Source organism: Aedes aegypti, chromosome 1, assembly GCF_002204515.2.
Source record: "Aedes aegypti strain LVP_AGWG chromosome 1, AaegL5.0 Primary Assembly, whole genome shotgun sequence".
In the NCBI taxonomy this organism is placed as follows: domain Eukaryota; kingdom Metazoa; phylum Arthropoda; class Insecta; order Diptera; family Culicidae; genus Aedes; species Aedes aegypti.
The window spans coordinates 140854149-140880298 of record NC_035107.1 but is presented as its reverse complement, the minus strand read 5'-3'; the positions used below and the strand labels follow the sequence as shown (position 1 = coordinate 140880298).

Genomic DNA, 26150 nt, shown 5'->3' with positions numbered 1-26150 from the left:
AGAACGGCAGTTTTAAAAATAAAATACTCTTACTTTTTAACCTTTCCAGCATCCGAACAACGGACTAAAATTGAATAGAGATCCTAAATGGAATGTTTTTTAAAGTTTTTTCTGGATCTGCCTAAAATAATATTATACCACAACATAAAATATTTGTTCCAGAAATACACACTCAGTTTCAATTATCCCGTTCGATACTTATTTGACGAAATTAAAAAAGCAGAATGATTTTAATATATTCAACAATAATATTTTGGATGATTGGTAAGCAACAGATACAGCTCGTTAACTATCAATCTTCCTTGAATAAGATGAATAATAGATGTTTTATGGACACCAAATATACTTCATATAGAATTATAGACAGATTTCTCAAAAACTGCACCAGCCGTTTCATCCGCAGAATCTAATAATTTGCGGATACGATAAAAATGTGACCTTTGTCATGGTTGTATAACTGTCTTAAAACCTTAAATTGACTTATAAAACAGTAATAAAACCATACTTTTTACTACATACTTCCATATCTGCCCCATGATTCTACCCCAGTACCCCGAATCCCATCACCCCGAATGACATTACCCCGAATTCCAAAATCATGGGGAAATGTCATCAATATCATCATGTAAAAATAATTGTAAATTCGGGGAAATAGCATTCGGGGTGATGGAATTCGGGGTAATGGAATTCGGGGTGATGGCATTCGGGGAAATGACATTCGGGGTAATGGGGTAGAATCCTGCCCCATATGCATTTTTGCCGAAAATGTTCGGTTTTCATTTATTTCTCCTTCCTGTAGAATGGCAAAGCGAGAAGTACCGGCATATCCGTTCCTTTATACATTTTTCAAACCAATTCTACAAGAGTTCTTATTATTTATTTCTACTTATCATTTGTTACATCGATGTATTGCTCAGACTTATAAATTTTTTGGCAAGAATTTCTGTCATTTGTGACAATCGCAGACAACTAGGCATATGAGATCCAAATTCCATATCTTGAGCAAAAGCTTTCTGAGCTGAAAATTACTCCAATAAAAAATTTGTTTGAAATTTACGACAATCAAGATAGATATGTTCCGTTGTGCACCATCGCCGTTGCTTTACTGCAAGTGACAATTACTGTCATCACATCTTTGAGAGTTGTTTTCAAAAATATAATAGCACATCCAGTTTTTGAGATATTGGCTGTTGAAAATGCAGAATTTATCGATTTCAAGTTTTCCAGCTTGTATAGCGATTTGTTTAAATATTTTACTACAAAATTCGAACTTTATGTGTATTGTTTATCACATAAAGTTCGAATTTTGTAGTAAAATAATTAAACAAATCGCTATACAAGCTGGAAAACTTGAAATCGATAAATCAACAAAGACTTATCAACAAAGTTTATAGTACTTGCAGTCTTCAAAAGTATTTTTTTGAACATTTAGGAAAGTTTTGTATTTTGTCATATAAGAGAAACGATTTTTTATGGAAGCGGCAAGCATGTTAGAAAGTTGATTTAATCGAAATTTAATCGGTTTTTTATGTAAACATAAACTATACCAGTCTTTTATACAACTTTAGCGACCTGCCGCTCAAATTTTTACTTGCTGGAATATTTCTAAGAGCGGTATCAGATTCAGCAACCCCAAATTTACGAAAGACACATAGTTTGATCCTTGAGACACGTAAATATGTTTATTTTGTTACGCAGTGTTTTGATTATCATGTGCTATGTGTTAGTTCAAAAATGAATAAAAGATTTGTTTGGTGGAAGTGTTTCGGACGCATTATAACTGCACAGTTGTAGTGCAGTAGTGGAAGGCAGTAAAATGCGGCCTTAACGACTTTTTCGCTGATTACGAGAACACTACGGATATTAAGCGAACTTGTTTCTCGGAAGACTAATTAACTCATTATCAAATACAAAGTTCAGAACAAGTTTGAATTAAACTTCTTTCCTACTTGAAGGTAAATATCATTCTCTACAACTTAAACAAACTTTATGTAAACTGTAAAGTTCGATTAGTTATTTAATAACCCTTTTATCTGACCTTATGGTTGCTATGACAATTATATTTCAGCGATGCTATGAGTATCAATACTATCATTATATAATGTTAATGATTTTGAAATAAGTCCTTTTGTAGTGACGCGCCGAAAGGTCGCAAGGTTTTGGGAATCACTCTTTTCATTCATAGTTCAAGCTAATAATTCTCAAATGTTGCCAATCACTGATTGAAGATAAATTACAGTGCCCGTTCGATTTTGGCAACAACCCGTTCGATATAGGCAACACTCATTTTAACACCGTGCTAAAATCGAACAATTTTCCTAAATTTGTTATATTTTGATAATTATTGTCAACAATTAAATCAAAACTAAGGATGTTAGGAGGCCTTTGTGATTCAGTTCAGAAACATGCACCTTGGAAATACCGTTCGTTTATGGAAATATGAAATTTTTGGACATGTTGCCAGAATGTAAAGGTATACAATATATTCGAATCAGTTTTTCTTAATTTTTAAATGTTTTCATCACTGACTAAACGGGAAATATTTCATATATCTTCAAAATTAAAAAAAAAATATCCCTATTTTTTCGTAAAACTTTTACAAAACCAAAAATGATCTTGTAAACAAGAATGAATAAACGCGGGGAAGATACATTTGGTAGAATGAACAACTGCAATCTGGCCCATGAATATTGTACAGCTTGAGCACCATTGCAATGCATTGGTTTAGAACCGTCGATGGGGGTGACAATGGGTCTAGGGGGTGAGATTGGGTCAAAACGGAAAAATATAATTTATGAAATATTTTAGCTAATAACGCTGATATTACAAAAATTAATCAATCATATGGTAGGGAACATATTACTACACGTAATTCATCACAATATACATTTTCAGAAATAATAGTTTTTGTTTACTATATCAATAAACTTGTACGCTGAGACTAGATAAAATTTACAACATTAAATTTCTCCTGTGCAAAGTATCACGCATGTACTTTAACCTCTATCGTTATATTTGTAGTACGTTGAAAGTCTTTCATGACGCTTCACACGTATTTTCCGGAATCTAATTTATTTTTCCACAGAAATTACATTTTTTTCGGCACGGTTGTGGTATTCAGTTGTGGTGCCGCTGTGAATAAATATTGCTCTTTAATTTTTTAAACAGTTGTTAATGTATCATCAAAGTACAAACACACCAAATTTGAAGTTTATTGTAGTTAAATTGCGATAGTTATTCAATAAATAAATCGTTATCCAACTTAAAAAAAAAGTACATTTGGATTGTATACTCAAACAGAATTGTTTTCCACATCGCGAGATTATAGAACTATTCCAAATCAGATTCAATACGGATTACTAGACGGGAACTTCATTATCAATCGTCAATCATGGTATTAACGAGAAAGGCACTATTTGAAACGAAAATAGCATTTGTTTTCAGAGCATTAAATGTTAGAAGCTTTCTGCGAGCCCGTTCGTCGATCCGGACCAAGAAGCGAAACCTGGGAATCCCCACAAGCTATTTGCAGAAAGCTTGATAATTGAGCTTGGACATACCCTGCAGCAGAACGGCTAACAAGCACAGTGCTGTTCAGAATAATAACATCCCATATCGGGTTTCATACAAAATGATTAACTTTGACCTTATAAGCTATGGAACTGAAACTACTTTAAAGAACTGAAAATATGTATCAAAACGTATTTGTAATTCGGTAAAAAAAATTCAGTTCAACTGATTATGCATTGCTATTATTCCGAACAACACTGTAGTTTTTATTTACAAAACAAGTTGGATAAACTCAAATTTCTTCAGGGGCAAAACAGGATATAATGCATCCTAGAAGTAATTAATCATTGAATCTGTAACTAGGATACCGCGGGTCTTGCAAACTGCATACTTTTTGTGTATGCTATGTTCGATTGTTAATTATTTAACTTCAAAAACTTCAAAAACAAAGCACCTGAGCTAACAATAGCAATGGTAACATGTTCGCACTTCACACTCAAACATCTTTAGAAAACTTTCAATTCAATTACTTTCAAGTGGACCAAAAAGAACTGATATTAGACATAAAACTAAAAAGGAACTAAACGAGATGCTTTCAAATGTTCTCGATGCTATTTTCAAACACGGCATTTCAGTTCAACATGCAAGTTTACTTGCAGTAGCCTTTCTCAGTGCCCAGTGTGACGCAACCGATTTCATTAGAAAAGAAAAAAAAGGCATCTTTCCCCAGCTGTGAGCATGTGATTCGTAGACTGCAGTTGCATCCTCTTAGCTTTCATCGTACCTTCTCTTCAGGCGGAACTAAAATGTTACTTTGGCCAAAGATGCCTTTGTGAACTTAAAAGACCTGCAGAAAAAAAAAGATACGTTTATCACCAATCGGTTTTTGTTCTCTGCGTAGTGACGTGACCTAGCTCACTGCACTGGATGAATATTGTGTACAAAAAGACAATACGAGTAATAATCCGGACTTTTGGCACGCATCGTAAGAAAACTGCTTTTTGGTCTAGCTTTGTTCCATCGGTTAGTAATTTATGGCTCTTAGAAAAAGATAACCGAAATACCCCCGTTGTGTATAGGAGATTAGGGGTATAGTGGATACTTTAGGGAATAGTTGACTAAAGGTCATAAAACGGCAATGTTTTCCAGCTATCCTTTGCTAGTTTCTGATTTTTATATAAGTACTACGTGCTGCGCTTATTTATAGTAATAAAAATTTTATCAAATGTCAAACATACACGCTAGAAAACTGGATTGAAAACAGAGCTGGAAAAAGGTATCCTATGGAATGTTTAATATAAATTGTTGAAATAAGCGATTTTAATGATACTACAATCCACCAGCTATCTCTCAAAAAATATTGTGGTTTATGAATAACCCCTTGACCATACTATGGAACCGTCCATAAATTGCATGTTCATTTTAGGGGGGAGGGTCTGTTCAAAGGTTACGGTTCACGTAAATAAAAATAAAAAATTGAAGAGATGTCCACAAGGGGAAGAGGGATGAAACATACCAAAAATATAACCACGTTGTTTATGGAAGATCCCTTGCAGGTTAACCATGGTTGTTTTGTTTCTTGTTTACCATAATAAATTGAAAATCTAACAAGCTAACGAACTTTTCGCTATCAAATTCTTTGCTAGTGTGATGGCTATATCATCTTTGCTCCATTTCTCATATACATGTGAACAGCGCAATGTCAATACTTCATTTGGTCACAAAAAGTGTCTTTTAATTGTAATTGTACATTTAAGCATTTTCACACTTATCAAAAATATACATTTTCAAAACGAATGTATTTATTGTTCACGGAGATCTACAATTCCTTGAGATAACAGTAGAGTTTATTTGCAGCTACATTATCTTCTGCTTTATTTTTTGAACATCACCTAAAGCATGCAATGTAAATTAGAATATCGGATTGACAAAAATAAAATGGAATAATATGTTTAAATAACTATTTATAGGTACCGTAACCCGGAGCAAATTGATCACCATTTAACATCTTTTTGTCATGTTATCCTTTGGAATTCAAATACTGTCAATTTTTTTTCGACGAGATCAGTACTTAATTGATCTCTATCAGTTTATGTAGTCGATTTTGTATGAAATAAAATTAAACATTCCATAAAATTAGTTTAAATATTAAAAATTGAAAATGACAAACTGGGGCGAAATTGATCACTATATAATATACCATATTTTAGAATAAAACATTTCCTTATCTACTAAATTCGGGTCTCCTAAATCTGAAAATGATGTCAAAATCCTTACAACTTTCATCATTCTATTGCAAAATTAAATTATGTAAATCTGCATAATACGCTTAAATGTATGCAATATCCTTTGAAATAAGCACGTTATCAACAATAAATTGTTTAATGAGCAAAAAACAATTATTGTAAAGCTGTACGATTTCAAAAATGAGTTCACTAGTTCTCACTCAAGCATACACAACATATTTAACACTCAGAGTTTGCAAGTAGGCTTAGTACCAGCGGATTGTTTAGCGCAGACATTTTCAGCAATATTGCTTACACCTTCAAAAACTGTGTATGCAAAACTGAACTTAATAAAAATAAAATAGTTTAAAATCATCATTAGACATTTATAAACTAGAAAACATGGAATGTCTGTGATGCCAACGAAGTATTCTTGAAACGAAATGCTATTTGGTACCGACCTGATCAAATTCACCCCAGTGATCAATTTGCCCCCGGATTACGGTACTTTTTTTCTACATGTATTGAACAACGAAATATTTTGTTTGGTTGGTGATTGTCTTTTATGTTCTTCTGGATATTTTTGTCGAACTAACCCATAACAATATGTTCCCATTGCATTGACGTTATTTTTCCCTTCAAACTGTTGTTCTATGTCCTTAAAATCCTGATGTGCTCGCTCACCCTGCTCGTCTGAAAAACTTACAAGGTTTGAAGGAAATCTTGCAAGATGACGAATCAAAGAATGCATTTTCATTGTTACATTAATATCTAGTTTTTAATAGCTGGCCTTTTTTATAGCAATGGTTTATTGTCTGGGTACTTGTCAAAAGAAGGACGTAGTGGCCATGTTAATTTATTATCCTCATCATTGCTCCTGTGCCACAAGCAAACAAAACATGGAATATTTGGATTACCCTTTTAGCCCCATGAGAATATTGATCAGCTTGAAATCTGCAATTATTCTCCATTTAAAATCAGGGTAATTAATCAAATACAAAATGTCTTGCAGTACATTATATCCCTCTTTATGTAAGTGTGAGTGTAAGCCACTGGAATACTGGAGTAAACATTTCCATTGTGCAGTAACATGGCTTTTAAAAACGATACACTTCCGTCTATAAAAAGACGCCCTTCAGTTGGATCGTGTTCGAGCTCGAAAAGTTCAAACAGCTGCCTGTTTTAACAGTTTTTTCTCTCTCAATCTGAATCCTAACAATTCATAAAGGTTTAAAGGCAAATTTAGATCCCAAAGATTCAAAGTCCGTTGATCTGTCAGGGAACATTCATAAACCACGGACTTTTTTTTGGAAATCGAGATCCGTCTCCCCCGTCGTGGCCTTTTGTCCATATACAAATTTAAAAAAGCCACGTGATTTATGGATAGCCCCTTGATCTAAAATTCGATATTGGAAACATGAAACATAATAGCCTGCAAGGACCGTTCATAAACCACGTGGTTATATTTTTGATATTTTTCATCCCCTTTCGCTTGTGATCAACTCTTCAAATTTTTTATTTTTATTTTTTGCGAACCCTTTGAACAGACCCCCCTTAAAATGAACAACCAAATGTATGGACGGCTGCACAGTATGATCAAGGGGTTATTCATAAACCACGATATTTCTGGAGAGATTGCAGTATCACTCAAACCACTTATTTCAATTATTTATATCAAATAATCCATCATTTGCGATATTTTAAAAATGGGGAGGTAACAAAAAAGGAGAGGGGGTCCATTAAAATCTTAGTACAACTCTTCATATTAAATTTCAAGTAAAAACATAATATGACACATGAATTCTGCTGTCCTCAAAATAAAACCCTGTATCAGGTTATACATTAGATTAGATTTTTGAATAAAAAAATGCAAAATGTTCAAGTATTTTTAAAAATGATCTGGGGCAGACACGAACATTCTGAAAACGGCATTATGTTTAACAACTACCGAAAAACTAAACATTACATATAATTTGCAATTGGATTAGATGGACAAATTGATGTGAAGATTTGCGAAAAAGTTACACGTCTTCTCAGTGAGAATCGAACTCACGACTCCCCGATCTCTAGTTGGGGCGCGTTAACCACTACGCCATGAGAGGACTCATGAACGCAGAAGTTAACCTGAATTCGATTTCAGCTCAATAATCACGTGGTTCTTTTTCGCAAAGTGCACCTCTTTCGGAAGAATTAGATGCCCATCCAAACACAACGCTTTCTATATATATCCAATGCTTAGCCCGAGAGCGCATTGTTTTTTAGGTATAGGAATAGCACACTACACTAGCCAGCAACTGCGCTGGCTGAGGTTTCTATTGTGTGGGCTTCCAATGGGTCGCGACGTTCTCAAACGACCGGTTACGGAACATGAGTCCGTCGCTCGATAAATACTTGTTTTTAATTTGAATCGTGGTTTACGGCTAACCAGCCGAGTGCAAGTTTAACAACTACCGAAAAGCTAAACATTACATATAATTTGCAATTGGATTAGATGGACAAATTGATGTGAATGGGAAAGTTGTAGATCTAATGAAATTCTTCAACTTTGCTGAAGACAGCACGCCGTTAACTTTAAAATCTTGTGTGTTACAAGCGAATTTCGAGTTTTTTAAGTGTATCTTTGAAGTGAATTTTCTCAATTTACAAAAAATACGTTCTCACAGTTTTTGCAGCAAAAGTTGCCTATTGTATGGCCTTTCGAATGCCACTTAAAGAAAAATTTTATCGAACCAACTCCATGAGTTATGGGCATCTTAAGATTTCATAGTTTTTCCCTTAAATTTGCTTATAACTTCAAAATCACAAGAATTACAAACTTGCGATGTTCAGCAAAAACGTGTATCTTTACTTCCTCTATAACTCTTCTAAAGACCACATTCACGTAAAACTGAAAACAAAAATGTTAGATCAAAATAACTGATTTTTTGGGTCCACCCTAAGTTAATACTTTCAAAACCAATTTACTTAGCTCAAATGAAGAGTTAGATCAAAAGTGTCTTCGACAAAGTTGTTCAAAATAATATTTTCTAAAAGTTTGCAGAAGAGCACAGCTACAAATTTCATCAAACAAAAAAGTTTGAGTCAAAATTTTAGCTTAAATATGGGCCACCCTATTTAACTTTTTCCTTAAAAGATGCAAAACTCAATTACGAATAACTTCTCTGAAGACATCGAACGTCTAAATTCGACGAGAACAGAGATAACACTTTCTTCCGGCTAAATTGTCGATTCGGTCCAATGTACATTGGAAGCAACGTCAGAAACTTCAATAGAATCAACGAACTCCAACTTGAATGTTTCTAGTAAGGAGACATTAGAAGCAACGTCAGCAACATCGATTGAGACAACGAATTCCAACGTCCCTGAATACATCCAAAAAGTGAATATCGATATTTTCAATGAGTCAATATCAAGTATACTCGTAGCGCCGATCGATAAGACAAAAATTAGTTCTACTAAATATGTCACGAAAAAATATCACGAGATAGTCAACAGCATTAGACAAAACATCTTTGCACTAAATAAGGAAGCTAAATTGGATGAAAATAGAACCGGCGAATTCTATAAAATAATTGAGCAGCTCAAAGAAAAGTTTACAAGTGAAGGGACGACAAGGGCAGAGCAATTTCAACTCTCAATTGTATTGCCTAAATCATGGACAGCCGAAACAATTAAGAACACATTTGATACAACTTTATACACGGCAACGGAAGCAAAACAATTACTAAACAAAAGCGGCGTGCATTCTACTATTGGTCCGAGGGCAACACCTGGACTGGATGAAAATGATAGTAAAAAAAATTGTAAACATTATGAAAAAGTAAGAAATCTGTATCAAAATAGGACGCTCCATCATTGTATAAGAACATGAAATAAAATGCTTTCAGAAAAAAATATTCTTTATTTTATCAACTCGAAAAACATCCGAAAACAACCAAAAGTTGTGAATTTTCAGTAAATTTAGTTTTAAAATCGCTGTATCTCGGAAACGGTAGCAATTAGCAAAATTTTCTCATATACCTTTTTTGTTGCAAATTTTGCGTACTTTCATAAAATCGGGTCGAAAAGCATTCAACAAGTTTATTTAGACCATATTGAAAAATCAACCTTTTTTTTTAATCATAACTTTTTTATCCATGATTTCTCCATCTTGACCCACTGTGCAAAAGAATCCATTTTTTGTCTACTTTAATATATAAAAAAATCAAAAAAAAAACATTTTTGAGAAAATGGATTTTTAAGCTTTATTTTCGAAATATAAAAAATTACAACATTTTTTTACAGTGTATATTTTTTCAAGATAGTTCCAACAATAACCTTAAACTTTGCGGAAGACACTAAACCGATCAGACAAATAGTTTCTGAGTTTTAATTTTTTGAAAATTGTTAAGGCTTTTTTTCTTAAGCAAAAGTAACGCTAGGGTAAAAATGGCGAACCGATGATGCAAATAGGCATTTTAGGGTATAAAGAAAGCATATGCCAAATCAAAAAATACAAAAGTAAACCGACATTCGAATTCAAATGGAACCGCTCTATTATTTTTTTATCAAGATCAAAATAATAACATATTTTGTTATTTACGGTTTCCTATATTTTTGCTATTATTTTGTTATTACAATGGCAAAATATGTTATGATTTAGTTTTTATGCCATACAAACTTAGTTATTATTTTTGTTATTTTGTCTCTTATTTCAAACAAACGAAAAACAAATTTTGCTATTCAAACATTCTATTTTTATGGTAAATTTTGTTATTCTTTTGCTGTTCTCCTCAGAATCAGGCGGCGCTAGTAAACATGAAACATTTGTTTTGCGGATATCTCAGGATCCTGGCCACTTAGAAAGATGGTGTCTACGGCAAAGTTGTTGATTAGCTCAAGGACTATCATTATAAAAGCTATGAGATTCAAAATTTCGCTACCAGGCGGCGCTAGTGAGCATAAAACTTTTTTTTTGTTATCTCAGGATCCTCACCACTTAGAAAGATGGCGTCTTTGGTAAACTTGTTCAGTAGCTCAACTTTGACCAAGACGCCATGTCTATGTGGTCAGGATCCTGAGATATACGCAAAACAAAAGTTTCATGTTCACTAGCACCGCCTGGTGGAAAAACCTCGATTCTCTTGACTACAATAATAATAACCCTTAAGCTACTGAACATCTTCGCCGAAGACGCCATCTTTCTAAGTGGTCAGGATCCTGGGATATCTGCAAAACAAACGTTACATGCATTTGGAACCCTTCATGAAAACTGGATTACAGTTGAAGAGTATTGCTATGTTGTTAAGCATTCTATTTTTCTATTCCGCTCAAGTTGTATGGTATTGTTCTTTTCGTTATTTTTCTTAAACAGTGTTGCCAGCAACATGAACATTTGTGACTCGGCCGACTGTATGGCACGCAACACTTCCTTTGATAATAATCGAGCAGTGTTGCCATCTATTACCAAAATATGAAAACTTGAACGGCCATTTTGGGAAGTTCTCAACCCATGCTTCAACTTTGCCCAATATCTCGAATCAGTATTTCCACATCTAGAAGTTGTATTTTTCAAAAAATAATTCGAAACCTGATTTTTTTACGACCGATTCTTTTAACGACCCACCGATAACGATCGTAAAAAGAGGTTGGGGTGTACGTGACTTTGAGGAAATATTGCATTCCTTGAATATGAATTTTGTACGTTATTATCTGTACTTTTACCGCTTTTGCCGGTTTGGTGGCCACATTGATATTGATGAATGGATTTAGTGTGTAGGCTAAGGAAATCAAGGAAATTTCCATTACGAAAAGATCTTGGCCTGACTGGGAATCGTACCTAGACACCTTCAGCATGGCACTGCTTTGTAGCCGCGGACTACTCTACACCCCAAAACCAAACCGGCTTGCTAGGGCCTTCCGAAGCATTCTACGATTGTGTGATGAAAAATAAGTGGACACTTTATTTTGGCGGTGGTTATACAATGTATAAATCTCGCATAACTTCTGATCTCGCCCTAAAAGCCATTGGTAACCATGTGTGTAGCTCGTTGTTTCTGAGCATTTGAATGGATTTTCATGTTATTTAACAACGCTATGGCAAAGAAAGGATCATTATCTACCTGTCCGTGATGTTGGTTTGGATGCTTATTCTTTCTTGTGCTCAGAAACAATGAGCTACACACGTGGCTACCAATGGCTTTTAGGGCGTTATCTCAGAGTATGCGAGAAATGTTTTGTCCATTTTGCCCTGTATACTCTATACTTTCTAGATCGAGATGGACCAAATTTGCCATTTCCATATGCTTATGCTTTTAGGAAACTCTTTTGCACTTACCTTATGTAGATAATCTCACAGTTGAATTTTATCCTCCTCCAACCTGGAGCAACGTTACTCCGCGTCCCAACACTGTCCCCAGCTTTGGGAGGCAGACTCTCCCCCGGTGCTTGCTGCTGCTGCTGCATAACTTGTACATTTTCAAGTGGAATGTTACCAGCAGTATTTGTGGCTATCCTGTTCAAGACAGGATTGTTGCTACTGCTGTTATTCGCTACACCATCCTTCACGGCCACGCTGCCCAACGAAGAAGGATGATGATTCACACTAGCTAGATTTACAACCGCGACATTGCTCACATCACTTGCACTGGCACTTGCGGCAAGATTCGTATCGCTGATACCCGGTCCGGAAAGATTTTCGGAAGAAGGAAACATCAAACTGCTAATGTTTCCATTGTACTGGCCAATCTTGTGCTGTAGAGAGGGATGCTGCTGTGCAAGTTGCTGAAGTTGATGTTGCTGCTGCTGCATTCGATGGTGATGGTGGTGCACAGTTGCAGTTTGGTTGTTCAATACATGTTGATGTTGATGTCCGGATGATACTGATATAGTTTGCTGCGTTAGATTCTGCAGATGTTGGATGTGATGATTTGGTGGGACCGTGTGGTGCTGCTGTTGAGTTGATAGATTTGATGTCAACTGGTGATGAGTGATTTGCTGAATTGCTGAGCCAGGGGCAGCGACGGAAGGTCCACTGCCACGCATGACATCAGCATTCGATGCTGCCATTTAAATTTTGATGCGTTGAGGGCACTGGAATTAGGAAGAGAGAAATAGAACAATATTAGCTCAGTTATCTATATGGGGTTGTCCATTGAGTACATTACACTGTAAAAGGGGTAGGGCGTTTTTGTGTTAATATTAGAGAAAAACCCATGCAAATGCGGTCCACGGGATCATCGAGGTAGCCATGAAAACTAACTTTTACTACACACTACGAAAAAATCATGCGATTATACGTCTTCTGGATGCACATAAAAGAAGCGAGCCAAATGATGTGAATTTGTGTCACATTTTAAATACGATGGTGTCTGATTCGGGAAATGTTAATCATAGCGGCATCGTTTTCATGTCCTTCATCATGTAAAATTACATTTGTCTTTCAATAAATCGTTCATAACCAATTTTTACGTCATTTCATCACTTACATCATGTGTCATTCAGTCGTAATGTGAATTACATCCGGAGTGATTTTCATTATTTTTAAGAGTGTATGGTTCTCTAACTCGACATCGAGATACGAAATACCGAAAATACCTTATTCGAAAGGCAGTGAGTTAATCTTACTTCTTAGGTATTTTGAAAACAAAACCTTTTTTTATTTTGTTTTCTGTTATTACTTGAAGTTGTGACACTTTTCAAAAAATACTGAAAAAACATGCATTATTGGCGATCAAATTTTCAAACCGGCATTAAAACAATCGTAATCTAATAATCTTTAAAGATCACTTGCAAATTTTTGGCGAAAAATCTTAAAGCTGTTCAAAATCACTAGCCAAAACAACAGAAATAAAAAAGAGCCTTACTTTGACGTAATGACGAGCTATCCAAACTAGTATAACTATTTCATAAAAATTGTTTCTTTTCGGATGGCCAACAGATTTTTCAAAAAAATAATAATCATGGCTAACTAGTTGAGTTGTTAAGCACCGATGCAATTTAACCTCGGCACCTTAGAGGCCATATCTATAAGCTACGACGGCACATCAGTTCAGAGCGCACGAACTATTAAATTATAGTGAATAAACACGCAAAGTTCGATAGTCTGAAGTACCAACGTAGAACAATTGAAACGCATATCTTTTCCATTAAAACTAGCTTGGTCATGCTACACACACCGACCATCAGCAACGCCAATAGTCCTGGAATACCGTGTGGCGCTTTGATTGGAGCCGCTGCACAGTGATTTTTTTTGCCGATTTTGTGATCGTAATGGAATAGCGTCTAAACCGTTGGTTTTAGCGAAAAACTTTGTTCAGGAAAGTTTCTTGATTTGTAAAAACGCTTCTTTTGATACTAGCGGCCAGGTGATTAAATCACCTAAAAGTGAGATAAAAAAATATTTTTTTTATCTGTTGAAGACAGACGGTCGGTGTCTTCAGCAAAGTTGTAGCACATGTTAATTCAAGACACTTTGTCGAAGACACCAAATTTCTATATCTTATACATTAAAAGATATGTCATTTTTTCTTAAAACTACCCTTAAAAATCAAAATTTTAGCATAACATTTTTGACATTTTTTGTGCCTTCTACAAAGTTGTTCATCTACCAAAACTACATGTTTTTGCTGAACATTGCAACTTGCTATCTCTTATGGTAAAGTAGTTATTTTCAAATAATAGTTTTTTATGGGGCTTTTTTGGACTAATAGCATTAGTTTGGACGCAGATTGACGCACTTGGCGATTTGCGATTTTGAAAGGGCTATTTTATGACTTTTAATTGACACAAAGAACTTTTGGCCAGAAGCGGTCTATTGATTGCTATGTTTTAACTAGTTAAACCATAAAAATGCATTTAATTGCGGTTTCACGACATTTTATCGTTTATATTACGTTATTTCATATGACATATGTTGCATTTGATACGTTATGGTAATTTTCAATATATTTTTATTTACTCCCTCACCTACAGACATCATTTAGCATGGAAATTTTTATCTTTTTTATTTTTGTTTGAGATATAACGTTTCATCAAACTTATGACTCTTCATAGAGCGTTACGTAATTTGTGAACGATGCCATTTGTTTGTCACGCAACTATTATTTGTTAGTGGCAGAGCGTAACATATTTGCTTATTTCAAAATCTCGCAATACGCAACATGGCAAATAAACAAACCTCACTGCTTTCTTTTCCACGTTCCCTCCTACTTCAAGCATAAGTCTGTTTTGCCGGTAAACAAATTAAACAAACAAATAAAAAAAATTAATCATTGTAATAAGGAATGGTACAACTAAATTTTAATAAAATTTATAGTTGTATTTGTTAAACCAGACATTTTTCAACAGCTCTCACTGAATTTACGGAGTTTTTAACAGTTATAACAGAATTCAAAAACGTGCACTGAAGTTAAAGTTCTGATTCATGTGCAGTTGGCGCTCACTGGTACAGTTTTATTTTAAATCATTAGTATGAGTGAAATTTACATTCACTATAGAAATGTCAGCACACATATCATTCACGATCAGTTTTGTTTAAATTTTGTTTTGAAGAATGTGTATAATACAAAAACGATTTTTATTAGCTATGTCGCGTGTCGTGAGATTTTGGAAGGCACAAGGACATTACATGGTAGCAACAAAAATAAAAATTGCGTGACAAACAAATGGCATCGTTCACAAATTACGTAACGCTCTATGGAGAGTAAAAAGTTGGGTCAAACGTTATGACTTAAACAAAAATAAAAAAGAAAAACATTTCCATGCTAAATGAAGTCTGTAGTTGAGGGAATAAATTGAAAATAATGAAAATGACCAAACGTATCATATGCAGCATGTGTCATATGAAATAACGCAATGAAAATGAGAAAAAAGTCGTAAAACCGCAATTAAATGCATTTTTATGGTTTAACTAGTTAAAACAAAACAATCAATAGACCGCTTCTGGCCAAAAGTTCTTTGTGTCATTTGAAAGTCATAAAATAGCCCTTTCAAAATCACAAATCGCTAAGTGCGTCAATCTGCGTCCAAACTAATGCTATTAGTCCAAAAAAGCCCCATAAAAATCGATTATTTAGAAATAACTATTTTACCATAAGAGATAGCAAGTTGCAATGTTCAGCAAAAACATGTAGTTTTGGTAGATGAACAACTTTGTAGAAGGCACAAAAAATGTCAAAAATGTTAGAAAAAAGTTATACTAAAATTTTGATTTTTAAGTGTCATTTTAAGAAAAAATGACATATCTTGTAATATATAAGAGATAGAAATTTGGTGTCTTCGACAAAGTGTCTTGAATTAACATGTGCTACAACTTTGCTGAAGACACCGACCGTCTATCTTCAACAGATAAAAAAAATATTTTTTTATCTCACTTTTAGGTGATTTAATCACCTGGCCGCTAGTATCAAAAGAAGCGCTTTTACAAATCAAGAAACTTCCCTGAACAAACTTTTTCTCTAATTCCAACGGTTTAGACGCTATTCCATTACGATCACAAAATCAGCAAAAAAAATCACTGTGCGCTGCAGCAGATGGACTTCCATGGAGTGCCATGGTAGTTGTTAATCGTCTGCCCGTGGTGAGACTCTACAGTAAAGTGTCCCACAAAACGCTGCCACCACCATTTTATCAACTGTCGTCTTAACCGATTCAGGTGAAATTCAGTCGGTAGTAAGTCCATATTGTGCCTCAACTACAGACAAGAAAACCCCCGGATAACTAAAATTTACGTATAATGAAATCACCTTTTATGTTATGCGCTGCTTTTTTTTTAATTGTATATTAGTTTCATTCCAAAGATTACATTCATTTCTTATATCTAGGTGTTCTAATTTGGTCCTAATTTGGTAAAACAAATTTTAGCTTTTGTTAACATTTTGTTAACAACATATTACATTTCATTTGCCGTAGCAGTTCAGATTTTTTACAGGTGACTTGATTTCACCTGCTTATAAGAGAAAAAAAAAACGCTTTCAATTTACTTAACCTAACTTAACCTAAATATATAACGCATTAATCGAGGCAATAGAAGATTGGAACGATTTTTGCCTGAAATTATTAATTATTTTATTTAACATTTGTTTCAATGTTTCAACATTGGATATTCTATGTAACTCATTGGTACTATACCAGGGAGGCAGCTTCAGAATCATTTTCAAAATTTTATTTTGTATCCTCTGCAGAGCTTTCTTTCTGGTACTACAACAGCTAGTCTATATTGGCACATCATACAACATGGCTGGACTGAAAATTTGTTTGAATATTGTAATGAATGTACGACGCTTTGTCCGTTAAAACGAAACTAATCTTTATTCAGATATAATTCACATCTTGCTACACGTTTTTACTCTCGTTCTGACAACTAACAAAAGCCTCAATATAAACATTGCGAGGGGTCCGCTGATGCTTCAGATTACTATCGTCACACCCCCACACTTAGATCAATCTGCATATAATCCAAAATCCAAAGAATTACGAGAAATTCAAGAAGTTTAAATGCTGAAATCTGAAAATATAACAACGATGCATAATTACTACTTGCTAATCATTCTTCCAACTCCGTCTCGGAATTTCCATTTGCCTCTGTCAAAACCCGCTAATTCTAAACCATCGTTACTATCATCACTGACCAAAATCGTATCCTCCTCATCTTCGCTTACAGATTCTCTAAACGAAAAATATCTTTCATTATCTCCTTCTTCATGTTCATCAATTCTATCTACCACCCTATCTGTATTTCTTGAATGCTCCTGATCATCCTGTCTGATTGCTACAGCTGGAACCGTTACTTGTGAAGATGCTTGAAGTGCGCCCTCTGTGACTACCAGTGAACGTTTGACCGGTGCCACATAAGGCTTTGGTGACAAGTTCTTCCGCTCGGTCTGCTCCCCCTCGTTTGCTGATACATCTACTTCCGATCTCCTTGTGTCCCGAATCATCTGGTTGAAATGTCGTTTAATTATTCGATCGTTTTTGGATAACTTCACCAAAAAATTGCGCTTTCCTTGACTGCTGGTTATAACTCCTGGCGTCCATTTGGCTTTGTTCGGATTGGTGTAGTCGCGAGCCATCACCTTATCTCCTACCTTAAGTTCGATATTCCTGGATCCTTTGTAGTTTCGTATCTGAGAACACTGCGTCTTCGAAACCGACCGCCTTGCTTCTTGTTCGACTGCAGTCGGTTTTTCCAAAGAACAGGGAGACATCAAATCCATCGAAGTACGCAATCTTCTTCCCAGCATGATTTCAGCCGGCGAAAATCCAGTTACACAGTGAACTGAGCTGCGATAACCAAGCAGGAAGTTGGCAATTATTTCTCGAACATTGGTCTTATTTCCAGCTATACATTTCAAAAGCGACCCTTTAAATGTTTTAACAGCATTTTCGGCTTGACCGTTTGTCGCCGGATGACCTGGACTTGTAAACGTCAGTCGAACCGAGTTGGCATTCAAAAAATGCCTAATCCTCGCCGCTGTGAACTGCGACCCGTTGTCGCATACGACTTCCTTCATCAGTCCAAATCGAGAAATGCACTCCACCATCTTTTCTAGCACAAACTCAGTGTCACATTTCAGCGTTGGGAACACTTCTACCCATTTTGACAACGCATCGATCACAATCAGGTAACTGATTCCATTCACCGGACCAGCGAAATCTAAATGAACTCTCTCCCACACTTTTTCAGGCGGTTGCCAAGGAATCAGCTCAGCTCTCTCAGGCGATGGTCGACTCGCCAAACATTCGTAACAGTTCTTGATGTGCTGTTCTAGTTCCGCATCAATGTTCGGCCACCATACATAACTTCTTAGCACTGATTCAGTTTTTACAATACCAAGATGCGAACGATGTGCTTGACTCAACACGGCTTGTCTTAGCTTTATCGGTACAACCACTCTCAGTCCCCTCATCACGATGCCGTCCTCCACTGATAATTCTACTGCAACTTTTCTGAACGCTTCACTGATGGCTCCATCCCTTTTGATGCCCGTTGTCAGCCAATCCCGTACGATTTTAAGCTCCGGATCGGTATCGGTACTTCTTCGTAGTACCTCACAATCTATTTTGACCGAATCATCCATGTTGAGGAAATTAACGTAACTATCATCCTCCTTCCAGAGCTTCCATGACTCATAAGGCACTCGCGACGGATAATCAGCAACGTTGTCTTTGGAACTGACGTGTTCAATCTGATAGCTGAATCCCGCGAGAAAGTTGGCCCAGCGTTGCATACGACTGGCTGCTATCACTGGAATGCCCTTATGGGGATTAAAAATAGCCAACAGCGGCTTATGGTCAGTGCGAATCACAAACTTGTTGCCGACTAGATAATGAAAGAACTTTGTAAGACCGAAAACAATTGCAAGTCCTTCTCGATCTATTACACTATAGTTTTTCTCCGCCGCATGCAACACTCTAGAAGCAAAAGCTACAGGTCTTTCACGCCCACTTTCTTCCTTTTGGGCAAGGACTGCAGAAACTCCTTCCATCGATGCATCACAAATCAACACTAACTTCGCATTTGGATTAAAGTGAGCTAGTGTTACATCTTTGCATATTTCCGATTTTGCCTTCACAAATGCAGCCTGACACTCCTTCGACCAGATAAACTTCACTCCTTTTTTCAACAGCTTGTATATAGGACTCATGATGTCAGCCATGTTTCGGACAAATCTGGCGTAATGATTTACCAGGCCCGCAAATGCTCGCACCTCCTGGATGTTCTTCGGCTGTGGCGCTTCTTGTATAGCTTTGATGGTATCACTCGTTTTTCTTAAGCCCTCTTCACAAATTTTGTTCCAAATTCACTTCACTTTGTGCATCTTGATCCTCGCGCTCCTGTCCTTCAACGAAAAAGTTTCCGCTAGCGGAGCAGGCTGCTTGAAGATGGCCCCGCTTGTTGCACCTCCGGCACACGTAGTCCTTGAATCTGCAATCACGCTTGAAATGACCCTGACGATTGCACGCCAAACATCGGACACTCCTTCCTGGGGACGATTGTTTTCCTGATGCACAAGCCTGTCCTTCTTCCGAGTGTCGTTTGCCTTTTCCCATATGGAAGACAGCTGCTGGCTTGATCTCGTCCGGTTCGTATTTCATCGCGATCTCGTACGCCTTCTCAAAAGTTAGACTTTCATCCTCCTCGCATACTCTGTCATACGCCTTCCCTTCCAGGCCGTCCACAAATTTATTGAGCAAATCGTGCTGCAAATGTTCGCCCAATTTGCAGTTTGACGCTAAATTTTTCAACCGCGCAGCCCAGGCGTTCAAGCTCTCCGGAGGATCTTCTCGCCTTCTGGCTCGAAGGAAACTGCGACGTTCCTTATGCACCACCACTGGTGGAGTAAAATATTTGGACAGTAGCTCACACAACTCGTTGTATGTCTTTTCCGCCGGTGTTTTCGGTGTGCAGAGGTCTCGGAGTAGTTTGTACGTCTTAGCATCACAGTGATTGATAAGTACCGCCCTCTGCATGCCTTCCTCCACCTTGTTCACCGCAAAGTGCTGCTCGAGCTGCTCCTTATACAGCTCCCACTCTTCCGTCTCCCCGTCGAAACACCGAAACTGCAACCCTTGCGCCATGGTTACTTTGACCGCGAATTAAATTATCTTCTCGTCGCCAATGTAATGAATGTACGACGCTTTGTCCGTTAAAACGAAACTAATCTTTATTCAGATATAATTCACATCTTGCTACACGTTTTTACTCTCGTTCTGACAACTAACAAAAGCCTCAATATAAACATTGCGAGGGGTCCGCTGATGCTTCAGATTACTATCGTCACAAATATCAAAAGCTTGTTCTTAAGACAAAGTTTTGATTTTCTATTGATAAGGGGATAAAGACATTTTCCATATTTGTTACATTTCTCTTGAATGCCCTCAATGTGATTTATGAAAGTTAATGTTTTATCTAGCATGAGCCCTACCTACTTAACTTCATCTGACCAATTTATTGGAACCCCTCTCATCGTGACAACATGTCTACTTGAAGGTTTCAAATAAAGAGCTTTTGGTTTATGTGGGAATATTATTAGTTGAGTTTTGGAAGCATCAGGAGAAATCTTCCATTTTTGTAAGTATGAAGAAAAAATATTCAAACTCTTTTGCAATCTACTACAGATGACACGCAGGCTTCGTCCTTTGGCGGTGAGGCATGTGTCATCCGCAAACAAATATTTTTGACATCTCTGAGGTAACTTAGGTAAGCCAGATGTGAAAATAAATAATAATGTTGGTCCCAAAATGCTGCCTTGAGGAACACCAGCTCTTACAGGAAGTCTTTCAGACCTGGAGTTCTGATAATTAACCTGAAGTACGATTTGACAGATAACTTTGGGATTATTCTAACAACGTGTGTTGGAAAATTAAAGTTTTTTTTTTTAATTTTACAGTTATGCGATGCTTGTATGTGAAAAGCTTCACGTATAAGGTCGTGAAAAGGCGTTCAGATTTTATATGATGAAAAATAGCATACAATGCTAAGCGTTGATTTTATTGCCAACTAATCTGTTCTCTTATACAACTGCATTTACGATAACAAATTTGATTTGACAGCTCCGCTATGGATTGAACTGACTTAATTTATACGAACAAAACGGAATGTACATTTGAGCTCATAAAATGCCGTTTTATGCGAGAAAACTCATCTATCAAGCAATTTCATCCACCATGTAGTGAATGTATGATGCATTTTGTATAAAAGACTTTGTACACTGCTGTTTTACGACCCCCGGTTGTCTAGGTCTGCATCATCCTATCAAAAAACTAGAGTGGGTGGCAGCATCTAATAGGAGAACTGACTGTATACCTCTACGACTGACGATAAACATTACAGGTTTCCCCTCAAATTACTAACCAGAAACTGCATGTGCATCGTTCGTTTCTTCAGTCGAACCGGCCAGAACATAAAACGCAATGAAGGAAAAAAGTGTAGACTAGCGAGCAAATAAACTAACGGGCAAATGTATACAACTCGTCGCTTGTTATTTGTTCGGTTGCGATATTAATTGGGTAGAACAACAAACAATAGGTCCGCACGACAAGCATACAATGTACTATCCGAGGCAAGGGGAGTCAACCCTCTTTTTCAGTGGTTCATAACCTTTTTAAAGCTGTGACCTTTCTTGAAGTTCTTCAAACATCCTCGATGTGCTTGAAATCAAAATTTATGGTAAGATCTTTCAATGAATGACCAGATATCCTTGCTGGCCCACCCAAAAGGCACATATGTAATCTACCATAGATAATGTTAGAATTCTGCTATAATCTTTCCAAGGGTCTGATATAGATCATTTAAAATAGGATCTTACCAAAATCCAATAAAAAAATCTTGCAGATCAGAAATCTTCGCAGAAATTTTCTTAGGTTGACTGCTCAAGATATCAGTCAAACATCGCATGAAAATCCTACAGATTCGATAAAATTCCGTCAACAGTGTCAGATAGTCAGATTTTTTAACTTCTTCAATACAACCAATTGTCCGCTAAAAAATCCCAATTTGCACTGGAATTCAAGCCAGCCGTTTAGCTAAAACCAGGCTTGCAATCTTTTATTAATAGGATGGCAAGACAAGTATATAGGGACACTTATTCGCAAATGGAAAGTCGTAAGGCCCGTAGAGCACTGGTTGGGAATCCCTGTTCCATTCCCTGTTCCAATCTCTGTCAATACTAAGTGCTTGTTAGGTACACCCCCAGGTGCTGCCCAGCAAATGGATTAGTGTAAAAAACAATTTGTTGTGGCGTATCCCGTTTCGTAAAAGGTAGACACAATGTTGAGCAGTGAAGAAAAACAATTCCATTTCTAGAACTTAGATCCGCCTACGACTGAACAAAGCCTGACACTACCACTTCTAAAAGGAAAGGGCACACTGATTTGAGCCCATCTAATGTACACCTTTTGGAATCATCACAAAACCTGCTGGAGAGGGACGAACTACTCCAAAACCGTGTGGCAAACTGGAAAGGGGAATAGATTTTCCGCACACATAATGCCGGTGAAGGGGATCACGAGAGGTGCCATTGCAATTCCAATGCACCGTATCATCACAGAGTTGCAATACAAAGCACACGTCCAGGTACGCGCTATTAAATCTGCAATCACATGGACATATCGTATACGTTTGGTGCAAGAACAGCCGTTGTATCTTGTATCAAATCAAAAACAAAATACGATGAACATTTGTAAACAGAATTCATTAAAATATTTTTCCCTATGACTTTCGCGATAAGTTGAAAATATCTTTGTAACTTCAAAATATACTGTTTGCTTATTATCTTGAATACCAGTAGAAACTCTAAGAAAAACTAGGGAATGTCAATTTTGTTATAACAACTTATTTTATTATTCCTGAGATGTTTACACGAAATCACAGTTGACACTAGAGTGCTCCGTCGATTTTGCTCCACACCGCTTATTCGATTACACTGCGGAACACATTTTTGTCTCAAGCATCAAAATACCGCTATAACCTTAATTGAGGGTTGCTGAATCCATTACCGTTTTCAAAACTAAAAGGTGTCCACGATGAAATTGCCACACTATGAAATTGCACTAACTTTTTAACCGTTGCACAATGATCGGGCTCCATATAAAGGGGCGGCCAAAACTACCAAAAACTTTTTTGAGATTTTTATTATTTTTATAATTTTAAAATAAACCTCATGTGTTATATTATTATGATCCTTAATTGAAATTGTACTAAAATTTAAATTTCTATGACTTTTATGACGGCAAACCAGCTGAAGTCAAAAAATTGAAAAGTGTGACAATAAAATAAAGCAGAAAATTTATAATTTAGGAATGCAATATGTCCCAAAGTTACGCACTATCTGAAAGCTTATGGTTCAACTATTTTATCGCGCATGAGGATGGAAAAAATATTTGGTTGAAGTTTTAATACTATTCAATATTACACTTTAGTAATTTTGATGGTATTGAACATGAAAAACAACTCTTGTCGCGTCATGTCGCCGCCATTTCGAATATTGCACATCAAAAAGCGTCCTTAGATCTTACAAAAAACCATTAATTTTTTTGCAGATATTTGTTGATTTGCAAGTTAGAGCTATTTTTTGAATAATTCAATATTTTTACATATATTTCAAGGCTGGTAGCAGCCACAGGGCAAAATAATAGTGAATTTAGTGACCAAAATGATCAAAATAGTGACCAAATAGTGCCAAAAAAGTGACCTAAAAGTAACTTAAAAAAATAAGAGGTATTAGTCATAAGATAGACCAGAAACGAAAATACGTTCTATATCGATATTTACGAATGAGCAATAAAAATAAATAAATAAAGCAATAAAAGAGACACACATAAAAGAGACTATAAAAGAATCATTATTGTCTAACAATGTTCAAACATTCATTATAGAAACGTTTGTAAGGTTTTGAAGTTTTCATGTAGGGGAAGACGGAGTAAGAGTGCCCGCCGGGGTAAGACGGACCACCTTCAGTTTGGCAATAAAATGGCGGTTTTCTTAAAAGTTTATCAAGCACTTTGCATAAATACAAGATTTTTGTCATTCCGAAGCATTAAGGGTGATATTTTCATGAAATTTTCCATAACAAATATCAAAAACAAAGTTTCTGCTTGTCGATATTGAATTTGATCTAAATTTAACAGATGCTCACTTAAGGATTTCGGAATGGATTTTTTTGTAAAAACATTACAAATTACCCTTCCATGCTTGAACAGCAATGTGAAATATGCATTAGTGAAGTGAAAAATTCATTGTAAATATTTAGCTTTGAAATAAGGCCATAGTACTGAAAATTACGCAAGTGGGGTAAAACGGACCACTGTTGATGGGGTAAGACCGCCATCCCTAATTTATACCAAATTAAATGTCTAAACCATTTTTTATGTTGTAACTACGTTGTACATACTATTCAAGTAAAATTAAATAAATTTTGTTCAAAATTCAAGCCCAATCCGCATATTTTTCCAAAATATGGGTGTCTTAAGGGTATGATAAGTATATATCTAAGTTTTTTTAATTAATTAACCCTAAAAATGATCCTATTTCCACGTTAATCAATGTAAAATGCATAAAACATTATGCTTTTTAGAATCACAGCGAACTGATATTTATTTTTTTTCGCAAAATTGTGTACGAAAATTGTGGAAGACGGGGTTGGTGGTCTGATGGCTACCGCTTCTGCTTCATATGCAGAAGGTCATGGGTTCAATCCCAGGCCCGTCCCTTTCCTCGTACTTTGTAGTTGTATATCTCTCACTTGCTTCTACCTTCCATTCTAAATATATCACACTCAAACTATTCGTTCATAGCAAACGCTAGAACCAGAGACGGACAAGAAACCGTTTCCCTAACGCTTCCTACTTCCACGCGCTCGCCTTTCTTACGCCTGATACATAGGCAGTCTGCTAACCACAAAAGCAAACCTTTCTGCCATGCCTTTCCCCCAATCCAAAACACTCCCGCATGAACTGACGTGGATGCAGTGGAATATACGGTCTACGTGGGAGTCAGTTCAATGCATCATCAATTCCTCCCCCTTCCCCTCATTGGTCTGCATTCTGACGTGGCAGGTGCCATTGTTGCCTAAAAATAGAAGATCACCAGCACTTATACACTGAGGATGCCTGTTAGTCCCAAGCAGTCATTCGGTTGGTTCCTTGTGTAAGTGCAGCTGATCTGGCGATACTGGAGTGCATCCACGGGCGGCCAATCAAGCTCAAGCTCAAGCTCAAATTGTGTACGAAAATTGTGGTGGTCGCTTTTACCCCGTGGCACTGTGTTTTATTTACTCGATTTCATGCGCTTTTGAATAGCGCCCAAACCGTTGATTTTAACGATATAGTTTGTTCGGAGAAGTTTCTTGGTATATTAAAGCGCAACTTTTGACGAAAAAAGTTTTGTGATCAATCCACCTAGCAGTGAGATAGAAAAACTATTTTTTCAAAACATTCAGATAGACATATTATGTCTTCGGCAAGTTGTAGAATTGGCAATTTGAAACAACTTTGTCGAAGACACAATTTTTCTATCTCTTATACTTTTTGAGATATATGCCGTTGTATGTGAATGACCCATAAAAATCATATTTTTTATCATAACTTTTTTCCAAGATTTTTAACATTTTTTGTGCTTTCTACAAAGTTGTTTGTCATGAAAAAACCCGTGTTTTTGCTGAACATATCATCACTCTATCTTTTGAAATAACAAAGTTATTCATGAATTACTCTTTTTTCAAGGGGTAGTTTAGGCCTCTATAACTGGCTTCGGCGCAAAATGGCGCAGACAACTCTTACAATTCATGAAAGTACCATATCTCGCCTTTCCGCATTTGATAAAAACTTTTGTCTATAAGCGTCTTTGCATGGGTTTTTACTATCAAACAAATAGGCCTTATTAAAACAAAAAAGACTGATAATTCTTTTGCTTTAAGAGATAGAGAGGTGCGATGT

The 26150-nt window shown here is 36.3% G+C and overlaps 1 protein-coding gene across 5 annotated transcripts in view; it reads right to left on the bottom strand.

Moving 5' to 3' along the window:
• The window catches only part of LOC5572102 (mucin-12), a 130758-nt gene that overhangs the window by 71800 nt on the left and 32808 nt on the right, over positions 1-26150 (bottom strand). For all 5 annotated transcript variants that reach the window (XM_021849007.1, XM_021848989.1, XM_021848983.1 and 2 more), the window contains one exon: positions 12052-12806. In XM_021849007.1, coding sequence (XP_021704699.1) covers positions 12052-12782 — 731 coding nt within the window. In that variant the 5' untranslated portion in view covers positions 12783-12806. The remainder of the gene's footprint in view (positions 1-12051; positions 12807-26150) is intronic.